Source organism: Meriones unguiculatus, chromosome 20 (genome assembly GCF_030254825.1).
Source record: "Meriones unguiculatus strain TT.TT164.6M chromosome 20, Bangor_MerUng_6.1, whole genome shotgun sequence".
NCBI lineage: Eukaryota > Metazoa > Chordata > Mammalia > Rodentia > Muridae > Meriones > Meriones unguiculatus.
The window spans coordinates 45910530-45932796 of record NC_083367.1 but is presented as its reverse complement, the minus strand read 5'-3'; the positions used below and the strand labels follow the sequence as shown (position 1 = coordinate 45932796).

The 22267-nt window shown below is 43.4% G+C and overlaps 1 protein-coding gene across 2 annotated transcripts in view; it reads right to left on the bottom strand.

Annotated features, from left to right (window-relative positions):
• Positions 1-22267, bottom strand: part of Ak9 (adenylate kinase 9) — a 105827-nt gene that overhangs the window by 63444 nt on the left and 20116 nt on the right. For both annotated transcript variants that reach the window (XR_009587922.1, XM_060373287.1), the window contains exons 8-15: positions 17817-17945; positions 16006-16080; positions 14024-14122; positions 11498-11637; positions 11238-11418; positions 5244-5388; positions 2669-2761; positions 2516-2578 (exon numbers count right to left, since the gene is read on the bottom strand). Coding sequence is in view for 1 of the 2 variants with exons in the window: in XM_060373287.1 (XP_060229270.1) it covers positions 2516-2578; positions 2669-2761; positions 5244-5388; positions 11238-11418; positions 11498-11637; positions 14024-14122; positions 16006-16080; positions 17817-17945 (925 nt within the window). In the remaining variant the exon portion in view is untranslated. The remainder of the gene's footprint in view (positions 1-2515; positions 2579-2668; positions 2762-5243; positions 5389-11237; positions 11419-11497; positions 11638-14023; positions 14123-16005; positions 16081-17816; positions 17946-22267) is intronic.

Genomic DNA, 22267 nt, shown 5'->3' with positions numbered 1-22267 from the left:
TTTAAATCAAACATTTTCCCTTCTAAATTCCAAAATAGACACTAATTTCTTGGGGACCACATTTAAAAGTACCAAATTACCAGATATTAATTTACCCTTGTATGAACTTTACTTTTCTTCCTGATAAAGGCCTCAGGACCTCTTTTTAATTGTAGACATGCCATTGAGGTTTTTTGTTTTTTTTTGTTTTTTTTTTCATTTGTGAGTAAAACATTGCTAAGAACTTAAGCTGAGTACTAAAAGAATATGTGCTTGGATTCTGAAGAAGAGATTGATATGGGCACAGGGACCCAGAACTACTCCTGGTTGCAATTTATAAGGGCCATAACATTCAAATAGGTGAACATATCTGTCAACAGAATAAAAAAAGATAATAACCTGTAACAAAGCCAGGATTTTAATTTGATATATTGCCAGTGAACCTAAAATAAGCAAGCAAACAAACAAACAAACAAGAGTGTCTTTTCTGAGGCAGCAGTCTCTAATTCCAGAGGCCATGGCCTCTCAGTTGGCTTCAGGGAGATAAGCTGCCAATGCTGGCATTCCTACTGTGGTAGACACACTGGCACCTGCTTCTAAGCTGGACACTTGGTCCACAAAGGGAAGGGACAGTCTGCGAGAAGGGCTGTAGATTGCTGGGGAAACTCGCCAGTACCAAGACATGGGGCTCCCGGCAGCCACTTGATGCTTTTGTCTGAATGTATGGGTGGTGGCCTACTGTGAAGAGTATACACACGCACATGTTTGTGTGTGGGGGTGTGGGTGGGTGGGTGTGTAAGAGGGTGGCACAAATGAGTTTCTAACCGTGCCCAGTCAGTTCTTACTAGTTTGAAATTACAACCAGAAAAAGCATGTATGTTTGAATCAGTAGGAGGAAACAAACAAAATTAGCTGTACATCAAATTATTGCTATGCCATAAAAATGAATACAACAAAATCCACCTAACACAAAAACTCTTACAAAAACCATAAAACAAAAGCAAAATGTTAAATCCTAAGAATAAGCATTTAAGTCAATAATAGAAAAGCAATTGGTTGATTATGGAAAATGCCTCCGTTAATTCCAAAATAACAAGGCAACTTAGCAGACAAACTACTCAATTTGAAAAAAAAAAAAAAAAAAACTTGAAAAATAAAGGACTAACATAGAATACAATTAATACAACAATTTAGAAAAATTAATGAAAAATAAAAATCATCACCAAAATAAAAGGAAATAAGTGCTGAACAAATAGTAAACTTCAGAAGTAAAAATTAATATAACCCTTAAGGAAAAATTATGAGGAAACAATGATATATATCTGTGTATTACTAGAGAAAATATAATTTGGAATAACTTTTATGCAAAACAATTTTCTGTAACTTCATATTCATTTATCTAGTAGTTCTACTAATGGCAATATTCAAATAAAACTTATGTTAAAACTTCACTAAAACATTATTTATGGTAGCAAAAAAAACCCCACAAATTTATAATATAAAGAACTGGCTTGAGTCAGGCCTGGTGGCACACACCTGTAATCCCAGCACTCAGGGAGGCAGAAGCAGCTAGATCTCTCTGAGTTTGAGGATAGTCTTCTCCTGGTGTACAGAGTGAGTTCCAGGACAGTCAAGGCTACACAGAGAAACCCTGTCTCAAAATAATAATAATAATAGTAATAATAATAATAATAATAATAATAATAAAGAACTGTCTTGGGGCTGGAGAGACGGTTCAGTGGCTAAGAGGTGACCAACAGTTGCTTGTAACTCCAGGTCCAGTGGATCCGATGCCATTTTCTGGACCCTGTGGGTTCCTGCATGCATGTGGTTAGTAAACACACACACACACACACACACACACACACACGCATACGCACACACATGCATATAATAAAATACACTGGAATCTAATGGCTAAGCCAGGATCTATACATAAATTTGTGCAGTACTTTAAAACTAGGGTTAAAGCACTTCCTGATAGAGTAACATAACTGCCTATTCAAACATTTGATAACATAACTGTTATTCAAAAGTGGCAGAATACTAGACTTTATGGCTATTGTGATGACACAGTAGACATCAGTTATATCACGGGTTGCTATATGCTGTCAGGATTTTAGCATATAAACAGAACAATGTTATAAGGTTAAATAGCACAATCAATAATGATGACATTTCACAGCTATAATTATGGTTTGGTTTTTTTTTTTGACACTCTGGTTCCCGTATATCAAAGTTGGCACAGTGCTAGGAATTTATGAGCATACAATAATGATTATATAACACCGACCTTTGTTGGCGTTTTTCACGTATGCCACTCATTTTCCCTATCCCTTCTTCGTGTCAGTAAAGCTATTCTGTTCTGTAGCTGTCTGGCTGAAATCTGCAAAAGTGAAGCCTGATTTTTTTTTTTTTTCATTCTGAAGCTTTCAACCATTGTGTGTATTAAGTTTTGAGTTCCCATGTGATGGCCAAATAGAAAACAAATAGACAAAGATGCATAGACAGATTTCTTGGCAGTTCCCTTTCTTACCACTCTCCACAGCATGGGCGCTCTCGGGTTTTTCCTTGTCTTCCAAGGTGCGGTCTGCAGGGCCTGCAGCAAAAAAAAGAGGCTTTATTGACTCATCTACGTAAACCCGGATGGATTCTGTCACTGACGGTGTCAGGTGGGATGTGCTTTTACCTCCGACATCCGCAGAAGACGGGAACTCCTCGGTACTTTTAAGTACTTTAAACTCCGAGGGGTCACGTTTCCTCTCCCTTAAGGTTTTCTCCTCTGAAAGGCAAATGGCTCCGTTAGACATCTGGCGAGGGGGAGGCAGGCACTGCTCCGAGCAGACAAGACTTGGATTCAGTCGGACTGTTCTTTAAGAGCTGTGGGCATGCAGCCACTTCACCTACTTGTCTCATGTTTTCCTTGACCAAACGAAGATCATTGCATGTTGTAAGCATTAGCTGGTGCGGACGTGGGAACTTTGCTCCCTAACCTCTGTTTCATGATACATATTTTGTGATTAACAAGCTCTCACTCTTCTCCCTTGACAAACTTTACTTAAATATATGTGGGGCTGGAGTTAAGAAGGTTGGCTTTATTGTCAGACTTAGAATAATCAGTGAATTTTTAACAGGGTTTTCAAGTTCACAGCATATAGGAAAGTATCTGCTTGTATGTTCCAGTACGGAAGACATTTTATAAAGAACTTCATTCAAAACTTATGTTTTGTTTTTTTTTTCCCCCTCACAATTTCAGGTAAAAGGAATTACTACAGATTGTAGCAAACATGAAAGATGGATTTATGTTTCCACCTAGTGTCTTCACTTTGACAATGTCAACTCAGCAGAACAGCACTCTGCTCCCATCACTGTCTGCTCTGCTTCTTGTTCCCTCCCTTCCTCCCTTCCTCCCTTCCTCCCTTCCTCCCTTCCTTCCTTCCTTCCTTCCTCCCTCCCTCCCTCCCTCCATCCCTTCCTTCCTTCCTTCCTTCCTTCCTCCCTCCCTCCCTCCCTCCCTCCCTCCCTCCCTCCCTTCCTTCCTCCCTTCCTTCCTTCCTTCGTTTTTCTTTCTTCCCCCTTTCCTTCCTTCCCCCATTCGTTCCTTCCTCCTTTCCTTCTTTCCTCCCTCTCTACCTCCTTTTATTTTCTTCTTCTCTCCACCCTCCACTACAATATAAACACCAAGGGTAAAGGAGTTTCATGCCATTTGTCTAATGCAAAGGAAATACTAAAGTGTTGGTTGAATAAACTAATGACCTCCGAGTTAATAGGTACCCCCCCTTCGATCTTTAAGTGGCCAAGAATACTATGTACACTTGGATTTAGCATTTTAAAAGTGTCCCATTATCTGGATGGACACTAGGGTGCCAGGCCCTCTCAGTTCCAGCTTTGTAAAAAATTCTTTAGGTCGAATGATGGATTCTTTTATTGGCTTGTAGGCTAGTCAGAAAGAAGAAAGGCAAAATAGGTAGGCACATATGTTCTTGTTTAGCGAAAATACAACATTGCCACAAATGAAGAGTTAATTTCTTATTGAATGGCTTTAAAATAGAAAATGTAAAAAAAAAAAAAAAATCCCCAGTTTGTATAGAAAGCCAAACAAACAAACAAACCATCTAAATGAAGTAGGAAAAAAAAAAAAAAAAAACAAAAAAAACTTCTCATAACAAACTCTTCCAGGGTCCCAAGAAGGATTACTATAAACTAGTTACACTGCAAATGTCGAGAAAAGTTTCTCAATAGACAGAATTCTAAATCGTTTTAATATACCCTGACTGAGCGGGATGTGTTTTAGAAATCCCAAAATAACTCGATATTGAAGTAGAGCACTGTTGGTGAAATGAACAAGTCGGAGAAGGAAAGCCTTTATGTTTGTCTTGCTAGATGCTGAGAAGATAAAAACATTCTTAAGGAGAAACCCCAAGCAGGGGGCTCCCTGAGTGACCTTAGTGACAAGAACACTGAGTCCTTCTACTGGGCTTGAGTTTGGCTTCCACACGTGACCCCAGTACTCATTCAGAAAGAGGAAGAGGAGTGAAGGCTCAAGCTCAAGGTTAGCCTTGACTACACAGTTCCAGGCCAGATCTATACATGTATATATGTATGTATATGTATGTGTATGTTTGTGTATGTGTGTATAAGGAAAGCACACAACAGCTACAGATATCAATTCTACCAAATCTGTCTATGAATTAGAAAAATAGTTACGAAATTAGAGCTCCCGTTTTCCTGGGGAAAAGCAAGCAGATAAAGATCACGTTCATGTTTATTCTAAACTATGGGTGACCAGCAGGGCGTGACTGGTCAGGAGCTAGCTTTTGGAAAGGAGTGTTGAGGCCTCCTCTCTGCATTCACTGTTTAGCTTTAGAGTCGTTTAACTGCCATCTATAAAATAAAGATGGTGGGTGTTCATGACCTAAACGTCCAGCTGTATCAAGGCCGGCATGTGCTCTACATGGTAAGCATTCTGAGGTGAAAAGCGTGTTTTAATTACCAGTGTGGACAAAGTAACAGATACTGTTCGGCCTCTGCCCAGGGAGGAACATCCAAGTTCATGGGCACCTTTCCCTCAAGTTAAATGAATGAACTTTTGGGGGGATGTGTCGTAGTTTCTCCTCATCCCTCCAGCCACTTACTGAGAGACTCTAATTGTGCTAATGGCAAGGATACCAAAATTAACGAACTGAAGTCCTTGTCCTCTGCTAGCCAGGCTTGACCACCCACCGAGACACAAAGAGTTTAAAGCGGGAAAATGGTTTGTTCACCGTGCTTTCTGGCTTTCTGATCGGCCATAAGCCTCTCCTTCACAACTCTGATAGCTGTGTTGGTGGCATCAGTTATGGTGTCTTTTATTAGTTTTTCACGAGCTTCATCAAAACGTGGTTGAACAAGTTTGGCATAGTCAATTACCTGCAGAAATAATCAAGAAAACTAGTGTGATCACAAGGTACTGTGAAGATAAAATACATCTATCTATCTATCTATCTATCTACCTACCTACCTACCTACCTACCTTCCAAAAATAGATACTGCTTGAAGAGTCTTTGGAATTAGATATAAAATACACTGATTTTTTTTTAAAAGTCCGTTTTATTTTTAATTTAAAATGTATTTTCATTGTTGTCAGTTATTTGTATGTCTGCGGGGGATGGGTGCGTGGGTACGAGCACACGAGTGCAGTTGCCTGCAGAGGTCGGAGGTGTCAGATCCCCCGGGTCTGGAGTTACAGGCGGTTATGAGCCAGCTGATGTGGGTGCGGGGCGTTGAATTTGGATCCTCTGGAAGAGCAAATGTTGTTCTTCCCCCCTGAGCCATCTCTCCAGACACCTGTTCTTAATTAAAAAGATTTATCTTATGTCTGTGAGTATTTTGACTGCATGCATACATATGTACCGTGTCTTTGCTTGGTGCCCTTAGATGTCAGGAGGAGACATTAGATCCCCTGAAACCGGACTTATGACTATGCATTACCAGGAAGGTGCTGGGAACCAAACCCGCGGCCTCTGCAAAAGCAGTGAGTGTTCTGAACCATTGAGCCATCACTCCAGCCTCCTTATTTCCATATATATATATATATATATATATATATATATATATATCCGTGTTTTGTCTTCATGGATGTTTGTGTGCTACATACACGTGACGCCCCCAGAGGCCAGGAGAGGATGGTTAGATCGCCTGGGACTGGAGTTACGGTTGGTTGTGCGCTGTCATGTGAGTTCCGGGAACTGGGCTCTCCGGGAAAGAACAGGGATCTATCAATCCAGCCCCAGGGTCACCAGTTCTTACGTCCATTCCTTCTTACAGGATCAGCCATGATTTATATAAAAACATAGAAACGTAAGTTACGGATATATTCTGGTTGCGTGTGTATTTGACTTAATAAAAATTAAGACACACCAAGTCAATTTCATGTGTGTAATTTATAAGATAGTAAAAAGCATGCATTTTAATAATGTCAGGAATTTTTGCAATTGTAAGCGTACAGCAACCCAAACCAACATACAGAACTTCTACATTAGCTCCAGAATGTTCTTTTTAATAGTCAATTCCTTTCTTCTCCTTCTTTGTCCACACCTCTCATTCCTAGTCCTTGGCCTATTTTGTCCTCAGTCACTATAGATCATTTGCATCTTTTCCTGAATTTCTTATAAGTTATATGGACTGTAATCTTTTTCAGGCTTCCTCTCCTTAGTAAACATTTTCTATCTGTCTGTCCGTCAATCTGTCTATCTACCTACCTATTTATCTCTCAACATTTTACTGATTCTTGGTGAATTTCACAACATGTACATTTATCTCTCAACATTTTACTGATTCTTGGTGAATTTCACAACATGTACTCCAGTCCCGCTCATCTCCCCATCCCTTCATAGCCACCCTCTGCTCTTGCAACCTTCCCCCCGACAGAGAAAAAAAACCAATCTTGTAGAAGCTTAGTGTCCCACAGTATTCCCTTTTGTCCACACTTCTTTATTTATAAATGTTCATTGCAATGATTCATTGCTCCGGTTCGAGGCCTCTGGCTTCTGCTGCACTATCAATACGGGATCCTCACTGGGACCCCTGTTGGATATCCTGTTGTTGCCCTGTGTCATGGAGATCCTGCAGCTTTGGATCTGTAAGGCCAGCCCCTTCACATGCTCCAGTAGTTAACAGATAGGGACGATATTGGGACGGGCCAACTCAAAGCCCTGGATTTGTGCTTGGGTGGAGGCTGAGCTGGTCAGTCCCCAGGAAACCTGCACCCACGCCACCAGAGTGAGCTCTCCAGCATTTATCCCTGCTAACTCACCCAATGCCCCTGCTGGCAAGGGGCAGAGCCAGATCTTCCTTTCCCACTCTCCCAGGGCCAGCTACCCATGCCCACACCAAGCAGGGCCAGCTCTGCTGTGCTGCCCAGGTGAGGTGCAGGGCCTGCTCTCCTGAGTGCTAGAGCCAGAGAGGGGCTGGGCCAGCTCTCATGCTCTCATAACCTTGGGACCAGCTCTCCAGCCTACCAGAGGTGGCAAAGGATGGCAGGAGCCGGACAAGGCACCACTCTCTTGCACACGCCCCCACCACGTGGCAGAGAAGTGGTGGCGTCTCTCCCACGCTCACGCCCTCGGGGCTGCTCACCTGCACCCACCACCACCAGGGTAAGCTCTATTGTGGGCCTCCCAGGCAAGGTATAGGGCCCACTCTCCAGCAAAGGGCAAGGACAGCTCTCCTGCTCTCGTGATCCCAGGGCCCAGTGTGCCTGTCGCAGGTGTCAAGGGGCAAGTCTGGGGTGGGTGGGGAATGTTTTTGCAATTCATCAGTTCATCTTTTCATTGCTTAGTTCTGTCCCACTCTGAGTACCCTGGCTTTTCACTCAGCCGTCTTCTGGAGGACACTTTGGTTGTATCCAGGCCTGGGATCTTAGAAATAAAGCAGCGATTGACATTTATATGGAATCTTTTGTAGACTTGTGTTTTTGTTACTAGGAGGTGGAATTACTGGGCTCCATGCTAGTGTTATATTTGACTTAAAAAAAAAAAGGGGGAAGAAATATTTCGTCTGCAGCCTTGTAAAACACTTATTCGGCTTTATGAATCTTTTCGATTCTAGCCATTCTAGTGGGTATGGAGACAGTTCTCACCGAGGTTTAAATTAGGATTTTCCCAATCACTGGAAATTTCAACCTCTGCTTTGTTGATGGCTGGACGGATCCAAGGCTTTCGCAGCCCTAATGCATAGAGAAGGAACACAGTTCCTTGTCTAAAACCAGAAGTTGTGTATGGCAGGGCTGGTTGTGGCCCAGGGTCAGGGGCCTTGGAGGAGCTGCAGCCTGGTGCCCTGACAACCCGAGTCTTCCCACTGTGTGGCTGTGGGTACTAGCCCCGAGGCTGCAGTGTGCTTGACCTCTGATGTTCCTGAGATACCGTGTTCCCCTTGGGAAACATTGTGTGTGGGGCATGGGGAGTGGAGGGTGGAGGGTGGGGATGAAGGGTCGGGGGTGGCGTCAGCAGTGGAGAGAATTCCCTTTGTCATTCTCTGGTGACTTAGAGAGCTGTGACCAGGCGCCATCTTGAGACTGAACCTACTATTAAAACTGAGCTACCCTGGGTGTCACGGAATCCTGGAACAGGGGACGGTCATAAGTCAAAGACCCTGAAACCAACTGGCTCCAGCTGCAGGCTGAGAAACAGCTCGAGTGGCAGTCCTGGAATTCAGGAGCGCCAGACACCAACAACCTCAAGAGTACAGTCCCGGGGGGCTGACCTCCTCACTAAGAATAACTTTGGAGTTTACTATCCCTGAGCCTGAGGTCCGTGACGGACCAGCCTCTGGAGCGTGAATAACCACATTTCAGATCTAGCTCCCTGCAGTGAGGTTCCCTGGTGAAGAAACTGGGGACCCTAGGTCACCAGAGGACTACTGTGTACCTCCAGCTGTATCCCTCCGGCATGACTGATGTTGGTGACTAATGTTCATGTGTTTTGAGAACACAGAGACAGCTCTATCTGTTCAGATTTCAGTGCTGTGGTTGCTTCCTCAATTCCCAGGGGACTTGAGAGGCACTCCCTAGGCACAGCAGGAGCCATCTAGGGCGTGCCCACTAGCGGAGCCCGCTCGGCTTAGAGACTGCAATCTTTAGAGTGGCCACCAGAGGCCAGTGCGTTAAGGAGGGAGGCCTTTGAAATGAGGACAGCTTCAAACTGAGGGGGACATGGGATGCTTAGCCAGCACAGGCTCAGAAGGAGCGTAAGTCATAGGAAAGACAGGATTCCCCAAGATCAATTGTCCCCTTTCTTCCCAGTACCTGGCAGATTCCCACTCCGCTGACATACCAAAACATACAGTTTAAAAAACTGTACTTTCAGCAGTGTTTTGACCTTTGCCTTGTTTTTAGAAACTTATTTATTTTTATTTATTGACCTTCCCCATTAAATCTGTTTACCCTTTTTATTTTATCATTAGGTAGTCTCTATTATTTTAATATCTTCCTATTTCCTCCCCCTTCATAATGGTATTTTTTTCCTGTTTTTTTTATTTAATCTTGCTTTTCTTTTGTTTTCTTCTCTTTCCATGTGTGACTCCTTTACCTCAGCCATTTACTACTTATTTTTTTTTGTCCAGATAATTCTTAACATTATTTTTTCCATTTTTCATTTCTGAGTTAGTTTTGTGGTGAGTTAGCAGGATTTTAAGTATATTTCTTATCTTGTTTGGTTTGTTGCTGTTCTAAGTGATTGTTTTCTCCTCTGTGAGTGCTACAGAGTATTAACCCTCAAGAAATAAAATGGGAAAAGATATCCAAGCCAGCAGATGACCAAACTGGAACAATCATATGAAGAAAGCAAGGCAATATAACTCTGTTGATATAATGTTCTTGTGGAATGTATACAGTTTACCCTTGTTTATTCAAATGCTGATTTCTCTACCCCACCACCTAGTTTCAATCCAGACATTGCATTGTGATGTTTATTCTAAGCATCACCTGCCTCAAGTTTGTGGAAACATGCTTCCATTTGTTCTCTGTATCATCAATAAAACAGCCAGCCACAATGCTGAACAATGGAGAGAATAGGATGGGGCATCTTGGTACAGAGTGAGAGGAGTTGGAGAGCAGAGATTGGCAGAAGGGGACTTGGAACCATGAGGAGAGATGAACCAGACCTAATTTATAACTAAAAGCAAGTATAATGTGGGAAATCTGAATGGGAGGAAACTACGTGGGCTTGGAGGGTTAGGATGGAATAAATATTGCCAGCTCTAGGTTAATTAAATAAATCCCAGTCTCTGTGTGGTGATTTACAGCTGGTTTAGGAATAACCACTGTTTAACTAAAAGACAAATCAATAATAAATATTAATAATCAGCTCCTTTAAAAGATCCAGCTACTGAATTCAAAAGTACTGAGATGAGCCAAGCATGGTGGAATTACACCTGTGATCCCAGCACTCTGGAAGGCAGAGGCAGGCGGAGCTCTGTGAGTTTGAGGCCAGCCTGTTCTACAGAGCAAGTCCAGGATAGCCAAGGCTACACACAGAAAGCCTGTCTTGAAAAAAATCAAACCAAACAAAAAAAAAAAAAAAAGAAAAATCAACCAACCAACCAACAAAAAAAGAAAGCAAAACAAAAAAACAAAACACACATACACACACACACACACACACGCACACACACAACCCAAAACCAACAAAGAAACAAAAAGTAAAGAGATGAACAAAACACTTTGTTCAGACTTAAAAGTTTACTTATAGACGTGACTGGTGACCTAAGGGAATATGCAGAAAATTGGGCAGATCTGGGATATAATAACTAAAGGCAAAGCAGAAAGATTAAATAAGGGGTCATGTTCTCCATCCAAAATATCCTTTTAGCTGCCTTTAAAGCTATAAATGTGTTCTGAGCTGAATGTAATCTCTGTCCATTTTAGGATGGAGAACAACTTCACTGAGGAGAAGAGGGGGTGGAGCCAACACGCCAGGAGGCTGTGAGGATGCTAACTGCAGACCCTGAAATCACCAAGAATGAGCGCAGGTGTGAAACTGTGGGGAGATGAAGAAGTAGCGGGGGGGGGGGGGGGGGGAGGGGAAGGGGAAGATGACCCAGGAGATGGGTGGGGTGACTTTGGGGGCTGTTGGGAGTGCGAACGGATGGCAGTGGAGAACCTGTGCCAACTGCAGGAGGACGCCTTCCCCTGTGCCAACCCCAGGGCCCAGTGTAAAGTTCTGAAAACCAAGTTCAAGTAGAATTCTACAGATTCAAACAAGGCCTCCACAGGTGGTTACCTTTCCTTTGAAGTACTCTGCAAGGAGGTTGCTCAGCGTTGTCTTCCCAGCGTACCTGGGGCCGAATACGAAGAGCTTACATGGTGGGATGGGCATGGGTGGCAGGAGGTAGAGACGGGGGTTCGTTGAAAACCACCTCAATGTTTCCTCGGAAGAAAGGCAGTACATTTTACCTAGAAAACTTAGAGTACACCGTGAGGGTAAGCAACCAGAAGCATCATGGGTAGGTGGAAAATTTAGGCTCTAGAAAGCTTACCAACCTCACAGAAAAATCTGCTGTTCCGGGATAAACGTTCCCATCCTTTAAGGACACGGGGCAAGCACGCCCCCACTTGCTTCGGTGCCATCTGTACCTTGGCCCAATGAGTTTGTAGGACGCGAGCGTCCGGAACAGCTCCTCCTGTGGGCGAAGCACAAACACCCGCCCTTAGGATCGGGAACCTACCGTTTGCGGCACCAAATAGCCCACTTTCATTTGGTAGCACTTTACTCTTTAAGGAACTATTTTAAATGCACGTTTTGGCATTTGGGGTCACTTACAGTGCATGGCAGTCATCCAGTATTCACTGAGATTGGTTTTCATTTCCTTAAAATCTTTCTCTGTGTGTGTGTGTGTGTGTGTGTATGTGTGTGTGGTATGTGCACATGTGTGATCATGGAACGCAGAGGACAACTTGGCAGCGTCACTCTTCTTCTTCCACCATGGTGGGATTCAGAGTTTAAACTCGGGTGGTCAGGTTTGGGGACAAGTACCTTTACTCTGGCCACCTCTCTTGTCCACTTTCATTTCTTTAAGAAAATCTTATTAAATTTTACAGATAATTTTCTCTCACGTGGCAATAAGTGTAACAGGATTGTCTATCATCTACTTCAAAAGTGAGAATCTGGAAATATCTTATTGATAAACCTTTAAAATATATCAGAATCTTAGTCGATGAATTTAAGTCTAATCTGTTTTTTATTTGTTTGTTTTTTGTTTTCTGTTTGTTTTGTTTTTTAATAAGATAGGTTTTGCTGTGTAGCCCTGGCTGAACTTGCTATTGAGACCAGGCTGGTCTTGAACTTACAGAGATTTGCTTGCCTCTGCCTCCCAGCTGCTGGGACTACAGACATGCACCATCACACTTGGCGCTAAACTTTCCACTTTTTAGGGCCAAATAGTATTCCACCAAATGTGGATATAGGATATTGTGTTCAGCCACTCCCTCACTGATGGGCAACAGAATGTCAGGCCTGGGGAAGGTGAATGGGTATCAGAGGGGTATTGCTCACACACCCCGCTCTCTGCCTCCTTCCTGGGAATCAAAAGCCTGGTTACGGGCTTGCTCTGTGACTCCTCCCCCACTCTCAGAAAGGTCCAAGTAGACACTCCCGCTTCTGCTAGCGGCCCTGACTCACTCTCTTCCTCCTAGCGGCCCTGACTCACTCTCTTCCTCCACCATGCTGTCTGTCTCTGGCAGTGGAGCCTGCACTTACCCCAGAGCCCTCACTTGGTTTCTGTCCGTCTGTCTGTCTGTACATGGCACTAGTAACTCTTGTGACAAACGTCTTACTCCTTGGTGCTCTGTCTCAGTGTCCCCCTTGAGTCCTTACTGAGACCATTCACAATCCCAAGCAGCAGTGCGAAAGCGTTCCAAGTTCTCTCCCGCTCACTAACACTTAACTTCCCCATTTGGGGATAATTCTCTCCCGAAGATGAGGCTGGGCACCACCGCACTTTGGATTGTCACATTTCCGCGTGATCAGTCACGCTGGACATATTTTCATGTTCCTTTTTAAAGCATTCATCTCTAGTATTTTAAATCGTGTGTAGGTGTTTTTGAGAGCACACGGGTATTTTTGCCTGTGAGTGCAGGGCCTGAGGATGCCAGAGGTGTCGAGTCCCCTAAGGCTGGAGTTTCTAACGGTCAAGAACCGTCTTGTGTGCGTTAGGAATTGGAACCAGGTGCCCCGGAAGAGCAGTTAGTGCTCCTAGCCACTGAGCTAAGAGACCCCTTTCATGTTCCCATTGTTTATTTATATGTTTGCTTTGGATAAACGTCTACTTAACTCCCTCATCCACGTATGAATTGCTTTCTTTGTTGCTGTATATTGAATCATTCACAACTCCTGACCGTTTGTGGCAAAGGGAATCGGGCAAAAACTCCCACGCCGTTTCCTGGTCCCCCTTGCTCTGCGGTGCTGACTGGCCGAGACCAGCTTTCCACGGCACCGCATGACTAAATGACCTCTGCAACTTTTTTAGATTGTGTGTCTTTTTAGATTGTGGAATCTACCCACAGTACCATTGTTTTAAATTTTTCTATACACATAGGATAAGCTAAACTTCCCAGAATAGACCGACTAAAAATCCTTCAGTCTCCAGCACCCGGCAGCTGCCTTTTGACCATCCTCACGGTCCATCACCATGCCCCCGCACATCGGAGCCAGCCCAATGGCAGAAACTTCAGTGATGACGAACAAGTGCTCGTAAAGTTGAGATCCTAGCTTTTGCTCTCTTCAGCGCTCTAAAAAATTTAACGTGAACTTGTATTTCCTTCCCCTCCTCCCCGTTCCCTCACCCTCAAGGTGTGAAATAGCTCTGATCTCACCCCTTGCGTTTTTTTAACTTGGAAATTTCTGTTTTGTTGCAGTCAGTGTTGCAGATAATATTATGCTCAGATGACCGCTTCTCCCTGGAAGAAGCTATCCTTATGGAGAGCTGTCCCTCAGACCTTAGGAGACACACTCTAAGAACACAGCTAGCATTGAGCGGGTATGCTTTCAAAGAGGTCAGTTGAACTCACAGTGTCAGCTATGTCATTCATTTCTTCTTCTGTGCTCTGAAGCTTGGTTATGATGGCTCCTCGTTTCATATTCAAGTATTTCAGCTTTTCTATAACTGTCTAAATTTAAAGAACAAACATCTGAGTATATTGGCACTTGCATATGTCAAACATTATTTAAAAAGTCGTAGGCTCCCGGGCCCTGAACATTTGGCACGTCTCCGCCAGCACATCTTGAAGAAGCCTGCTGATGGAAGTGTGTGCTCATGGAATGGCTACACGTTTGAGAAAACCATAGAGAACGACAACCCTATCCCACCTAGGAGAGGGTTGACACTTACTGAAAAAGGGAACCTCAGAAAGCAGCACATGGCTGGGCAGTGGTGACTGGGGAGTAGTAGCCTGCACGCGTTATGCGTGGTGAGTGGTCAGTGTCTAACCGGACACGCAGCTGTTGAATGTGAGGGAGCTGAGCATCCTGGTGCATGGTCTGGGGGAAAGGTCCAGGACAGCACAACGGTTTTCAAGTCATGCACTTTTGAGGAGGTATTTCAAGCTGTTATACTTGATGGAGTCCCCGAAGGGGGAAGCAAGGAGGGACGGGGCGTAGCTCACAGGGAGTGAGCTGTACTGTCCTCCAGCCTTAGACATTAGATCTCTGGAGCGTCCAGGGAGAAGCAATGGAGCCATTGGGGGTGGGGCTTCCTGGAGGCCAAGGGAAGACGAGATCAAGAAAGTGGAATGAACAGTGGTGGCTGTTAGATTCAATCCGCTGAAGACTGAACATGACCACTGGCAAAGAGGAGAGAGAGCTCTGTGATCTTACAGGCACGAGGCCCACCTGAGGGCTTCTCCCTGATCTGGCTCCACCACTGGAGGCCTTATCATGGTACCACCCATGAGATGAGCCATTGTCCTCATCTCTTCTTCCCCTTTATTCCCTTACTAAGTTGCTGACCGGGTCCCACTACATGGGGAGCACTCTTCTTCCTGAAGCACTCTTTCACTCAACCCTGGTAACAGCATAAGGCCACCATCTTCTGCTGGATTGTCCCCGAGAGCCACAGGTAGCAATCCTACCAACATTTTGTATCCCCTCCACTTTTCCCTCACACTGTACTCTCAGTAGATTTTTCTTTCCTGTCTGGCTTCAGCCTTGTCCCTGGCCACCTGTTCCCTCTTGATGAGGTCTGAACTCTTTACTTGATAAAGACTCTGCTCAGGTCTATGGAACCCTGGGTCTACTCCACACTTCCTACCTCTTCCTCCTGCCTCAGCCCTAAGTTCAGTCCCTGTAGCTCGCTCGGTTCTTTCCTGGCCCTTGGCTATTTGTGCAGACTCTCCCCCAAGCAGAGAATGTGTCCCACCCACTCCCGCATCTGAGGTCTAATTCTTACTCATCCTTTACGTGAAATTCACACGTATGACCGCTAGGCACTGCCCTTCTGTCACAAGCTCCTCAAATACCTTATCTACTTCTCTGACCACAGCACAAGCGACCATTTGCATATTGATTTCCCTCGGTACATTGGATGCTATATAACGCAGGGGACTGGTGGATTCATCAACTTTCTTCCTGTATGCATTCCTAGACCTCATCATTATGCCAGATCCTTGTAAGAGTAAAGTAAAGTTATTGTGTTCTGTATCATTAGTTAATCTGTGGTGCTTGGTATTAGACCTAGGGCCTCATTCATAAGGAAAAGCTTTGGCCATCACAGTGTGGGCAAAGCAGCAGCCACGCTGGTTTTAAGTTGCACACCCTTAACGCCTACCGATGCCGGCATCCCATCGTGTCACCCGCCCCCCGCTTTTACTTCTCTTGGAGGCACCTGTGGCCGTAGCGGACATTTAAATCCAGACGTGGTTTCGCCTTAAACATGGACAGATGAATGAGTGCGACGTGGGATTTTAAAGCGTCAGAGCACGAACCAGCGGTCCTAGACCGAGGGCGACCCTGAACTTCTCGGCGGTAGGGTGTCTGCGCGGCACAGCGCCCTCACCTGGTACTGCTCCTCCGGTGACTTGTTCCCGTCCAGCTCGAGGAGATACTGGGGGTTGTGCTCCGCCATGAGCTCCTGGAGAGAAACGCGAAAGAAACCTGGTAAGGCAGGACTGTGGGGGACGCCCGAATACGAGACGAGAACCTCGGCGGGCCGGGAGGGAAACTGAAGAACTGATTTCGTCTGCCTCATGCAGGCTGCGATGTGTGTCGCTTCCAGCATATGACAGAGCTGGCCTGCCGACTGCGGACCTGCGTTTGAGATGCCGAGGATTTGCACAGCCTGAGCAACCACCTGCCCGCCGAGCTACGCCTCATCTCCTGCTACTGTCCTTGCTTTTTCTTTTCTTTTTTTTTTTTTTTTCTCTCTAAAGCTTACAAGTCCTTCCTGAGACAAAGGGTTTGGGGGACATTTTTGCAGCACATAACTGTAGCTTTGCTACTTTTGTTTTAAAAGCACAGAAAACGCTGACTGAAATTTAAATCATGTGCTTTCTTCATTTAGATAAAAGCATCGCTTAAGCTGCTTGCTGCACCTTTTCTTACTTTAGGGCACACTTTTTTTTTTTTATAGAAAACTTGCAGGACTGAAGAATACAAAGAAGAACAGCTTTAATCCAGTCAATGAAAGGAGGCTATCACAATTACTACTGTTTCCCATCCATTCCTTGTTCTGTGAAAAAAAAAATCTTTTTTTGCATGTTTGAGATCAAAATGCATATGAAACTTTGGAGCCTAATTTGCTGATAAACATTATAATTTCCTATCTTCACATCTTTTGCATCTTCACAGTTGCCTAGGATTACATACTATGGCTACAGCGCTTACTTAACACTCCTTTGCTATTCCACATTTAAGCAGATTATAATAGCTTGTTAACTTTTAAATTTTTCTACTAGTTTTTAAAGTTAAAAAATATTTTCTTTAATAGTTGCTATAGTAACTGGACTTGCAGAAGCCATTGAGGAAATACAGACAAACACACCAAACACACTCTTTATTATCTCTCTATTCCCTATGCTCACTATTGACAGAAATAACACACACACACACACACACACACACACACACACACACACGTGTTTAGCACTACTGACTAAGTGTCATTCACTCTATCCTTAGATACTGAATAATGGACTAGGTTTCTAAAAGTGGGTTTTAATGCTGGCAGGTTCTGTCCACTGATTTGTTTTTCAGTAAGTTGCATAGTTCAAATGTTTCATGGACAATGCAGAGAATGTTCATCCTTTCCTGCCATCATTGGCTAGTTTAGCTTTTATAGTCTGACAAACTGAGTTGAAAAATAGGATCTATTTTAACTTTTCATCTTGCTGGTGAGGTCCACATTCATATTCCCACCTCTATTAACAGTCTAGTGACTTTTGAAAATCATATTTAACTTATCCCGAGCAGCACAGAGTACTTTGTGGGAGTAAAATGATGTCATTGTGAGAAAGAGGCTTGGGAGCCTGGAGAGACGGTGGTTAAGAGCACCCCTGCTCTTACGGAGGACCCGAGTGCAGTTCCCAGTGCCTACATGGTGGCTCACAACTGCCTGCATCTCCAGCCCAGGGATCCTATACTCCTATACCTTCTTCTGTCCTCCACAGGCTTCTGAATGCATGTAGTACACATGAAAGCACACAAGCACATGCACACACACACGCACACACACACACACACACACACACACACTAAAAAAGAAAGAGACATGGGGGTGTAAGCCTTTTCATCACACAAAGACACTTGAAAACCATTTGACGACAAAGCACCAGTATCAACAGTCCCTCTTCAGCAACGTCGCCTTTTCACCTCTAAAGCACGGAGAAGCGTGTCTTTGTAGAGCTTCATGGAGTTTTCAACGTTATCCAGAAAGTCCTCAGGCCTCTGAACGAGGTGTTGAAGAACCTCGGCCACCACCTGCATTTCAGCCAGAAATGCCTAAATGGGGAAACACAGAAGGGAGAGACAGATTGAACTCTCTAGGAAAATGGTTTCTCGGTTAATGAGGGGCATCCCAGAACACCATCTTGTGGTGAGAAGCAAGGACAGGAGGAAGGGTGGGGACTGAGGAATTTATGTATTGGAGATGGAGCCGGCCTGGAAGTTCTCACGGGAAACTGAACTTTAAATTGACTTGAGCACTTGCTAATTTTTTTGTTGTTGTTCTCAATATGCAGAATAGTGGAAGGGTGTCATTTCTTTGGAGGCAAAAAGGGAAACTGGAGCCCCCGAGTCCCTGAGCTTGTGGACCATGCCCTCACGATGTTATTGACTGCCTACTACATCAGAAGCTCCATTCCAGGAGCTTCATATCCGACACCTGTTAAAGCTGATGTCAACAACAGAAACAACAGAAAGCCTACAAACTCGTGGAAACTGAACAACTGCATAAAAATGGGTCAAGACAGAAATTTTAAAAAGGTTAAAAAAGTTAGAATTGTGTGAAAGTGAATACATATTGTATTCAAACTTAGGGGACACAATGAAAGCAGTTCTAAGAGGCAAGTTTATAGCACTAAGTACCTACATTAAAAAAATGAGGTATATCATACTAGCAACTTAACAGCACACCTGAAAGTTCTAGAACAACAAAAAGAAGTAATCACACCCAAGAGGAGTAGACAGCAAGAAATAAATTGAGGAGCAAAACTAATAAAATAGAGACAGAAAGAACAATACAAAGAATTAATGAAACAAAGAGTTGGCTCTTTGAGAATATCAACAAACAAACCTTATTTAAACTAACGAAAAGGTAGAGAGAAAATATCCAAATTAAAATCAGAAATGAAAAGGGGGATATAATAGCAAACACTGAGGAAAACCTGAGAATCATAAGGACATACTTAAAAACCCTATATTCCACCAAACTGGAAAATATTTAAAAAAATAATTTTCTTGATAGCCACCATTTACCAAAGTTAAATTAAGATCAGATAAATAATTTAAACATATTTGTAATCTCTAGTGAATTAGAAGCAGTTGTTAAAAGGCTTCCAAACAACAACAACAAAAAAGCCTTAGTGCAGAATTCTACCAGACTGTCAAAGAAGAGTTAATGCCAATATTCATTTCACAATAGCCTCAACTAATATAGAAAATCTTAAGGTAACTTTGACCAAGGTAGTGAAAGACATGTATGATAAAAGTTACAAGTCTTTCAGGAAATAAATTGTAGAATATACCAGAAGATGGAAAGCTCTCCCATGCTCATGGATTGGTAGGATTAGCATAGTAAAAATGGTTATCCTACCAAAAGCAATCTACAGATTCACTACAATCTCCATCAAAATCACAACACAATTCTTCACAGATCTTGAAAGGACAATTCTCAACTTCATATGGAAACACACACACAAATAAAAAAACAAAATAAAACAAAACAAACAAAAAACAGAATAGCTAAAACAATCCTAAATAATAAAAGAACTGCAAGAGGTCTCACCATTCTTGATTTCAAGTTACACTATAAAGCTATAGTAATAAAAACAGCATGGTATTGGTATAAAGACAGAAACAGACACATTAATCAATGGAATTGAAGACCCAACATTAATCCACACACCTATAAACACCTGATTTTTGTTTGATAAAGAACCCAGAAATACACACTGGGGGAAAGACAGCATCTTCAACATACAGCTTGTCAACCTGCAAATAGATCCACACATATCATCCATCAACAAAACCCAAGTCCAAGTTGATCAAAGACGTCAATGTAAAACCAGATACACTGAACCTGATAGAGGAGAAAGTGGGGAATAATTGTGAACACAATGTCACAGGAGACAACTCTCTAAACAGAACACCAACAACTCAGGCTCTAAGATCAACAATAAATGGGACCTCACGAAACTGAAAAGCTTCTGTAAGGCAAAGGGCACCGTCAATCGAACAAAGTGGTAGTCCACAGAGTGGGAAAAGATTTTTACGAATTCTTACATCTGATAGAGGACTAATATCCAAAATATATAAGGAACTCGAGAAATTAGATATCAAAAACCAAGTAATCCAATTATAAAATGGGGTACAGTTCTAAACAGGGAATTCTCAACAGTGGACTCTCAAATGGCTGAGAAGCACTTAAAGAAATGCTCAACATCTGCTAATCAAACCCGCTTTGAGATTCCACCTTACACCTGTCAGAATGGCTAAGCTCAAAAGCACAACAACAAAACCCAACAGTTCATTCTGGCAATGATGGGGAGCATTGCTAGTGGGGGTACAAACATGTACTGCCACTATGGCCATCACTGTGGTGATTCCCCAGAAAGATGGGAATGGATTTATCTCAAGACTCAGCTACACCACTCCTGGGCATATACCCAAAGGACACTCCTTCCCAACACAGAGACACTTGCTCAACTATGCTCATTGCTGCTCTATTCATAATAGTTAGAAATTGGAAACAGCCTAGAAATCCTTCAACAGAAGGATGGATAAAGAAGATGTGGTGGATTTACACAACGGAGTAATACTCAGCTCTTAAAAAAAAATTAGTAACATCATGAAAATTGCAGGCAAATTGATGGAATTAGAAAAAATCATTTTGAGTGAGGTAACCCAGACCCGGAAAAATAAATATGGCATGTATAACTGCTTTTATGTGTATATTAAATACACAAAATTAATTAATTAGCCAAGCTACAATCTGTAGTGCCAGAGATGTTAGGCATAAAGGAAGGGACTAGGAAGGACGCATGGATCTGAGAGGGGAAAAGAGGGTTTAAAGGTGGATTGGAATGGGAGCAGAGGGGAGTGACAGGGAGATCAAGTGGGAAGGAGAAGGAGAGATGGGACTGAGGGAGGGACAGAGGGGAGAGACAGCTAGAGTTGAAGAGCATTTGAGGGGCGGTATGGACACAGTGCAGTTGAAACTTCCCATAATACATGAAGATGATCCTAAGGAAGCTTCCAAATAATGAGGGAGATGAAACCCCTACTGGCCATCTCTTGTCACTAAGCAAAGCTTCCAGTACCAAGACTGGGTTTCATCCTTTTGAGTTGTTGGTCCCACAGAAATCCTCAAACAACTCAGGCTGCTGCCAAAACAATAGGTTGCTCTCCACAAATGGACAGCAAGTCCCCATTGCTGAAGACAACACCTGCACAACTCATTGGACATGGAGGGGTCAAGCTGTTGCCTACATAAGAAAGAACCCTCCTCCCCATTGTTTTAGTGTCTGTGACATGGCTACCAAAAGAGAAAAGTAAACACCAACCCAACAACAAAACCTTTGATCTAGAATCTGTCCTGACTCTAAAATACTCTAGGGCACTTGTGGCACAAACCTGTGTGAGTAAGCAACAGATACCTGACCTACTTAATGCCCATTTTATGAGATGGAACCCATAAATCTGATACTGCTTCGGTGACCAAGAACCAGAATCTAGGTAGTCCAGAAACCTATGGTAAAACCAAATACTACGGGTCTAAAAAAGTTGACAAGAAAATGACCGCTTAGGATATTCTGCTATACTCATAGAGCAGTGCCTTATTCAGCCATCATCAGAGAGGCCTCCTCCTGTGGCAGATGGGAACAAATAGAGAGACCCACAGCCAGAAAAGAGAGAGGAGGTGGAGAGGAACTGGGAGGAGTGGAGGGAGGGGAAGCTGTATTCAGATCATATTGTATGAGAAAATAATGTATGTGTAATAAAGGAGGAAATACAGAAAAATGTGTATCTTTATTGACTGTGGGAATAGAAATTAAAATGACATTGAGATTCCACCTCACACAACTCAGATGGGCTATCACCGAGACAGCAACCAACCAAAATTGCTGGCAGGGATGCAGAGGAAAAGGAGCCTTTGCATTCTGCCGGTGGAAATGTAAATTGGTTCAGCAGTTATGGAGAACAATGTGGAGGTTCTTCAGGAAACTAAAATTTAAAGTAACGCGTGATCCGGCTAAGCCACTGGTGGGTGATCAGCCAAAGGAGCGAGAGCCAGTATGCAAGCGCTTCCCGAAATCTGTGTGTGCCTTGGCACTCTTCACAGTAGCCAAGTTATGGGGTCATCTGTCAATAAACAGAAAGAAAACACAGTGTGTGTGTGTGTGTTTGTGTGTGTGAACTGGAGACCATCCTCTATACTCGGAAAGGAAAATGTGGCATGTTTTCTCTCATATGTGGAATCTGCATTTAAAAAAAAATGAAAAATGAGACTTGCACTAGCAAGGTGATTATTTGGAGGGAAAGAGGACCAGTGGGAGCCGTGAGGGCAATACGTGGGTGTGTCTGGTCAGAGAACATTGTGTGCA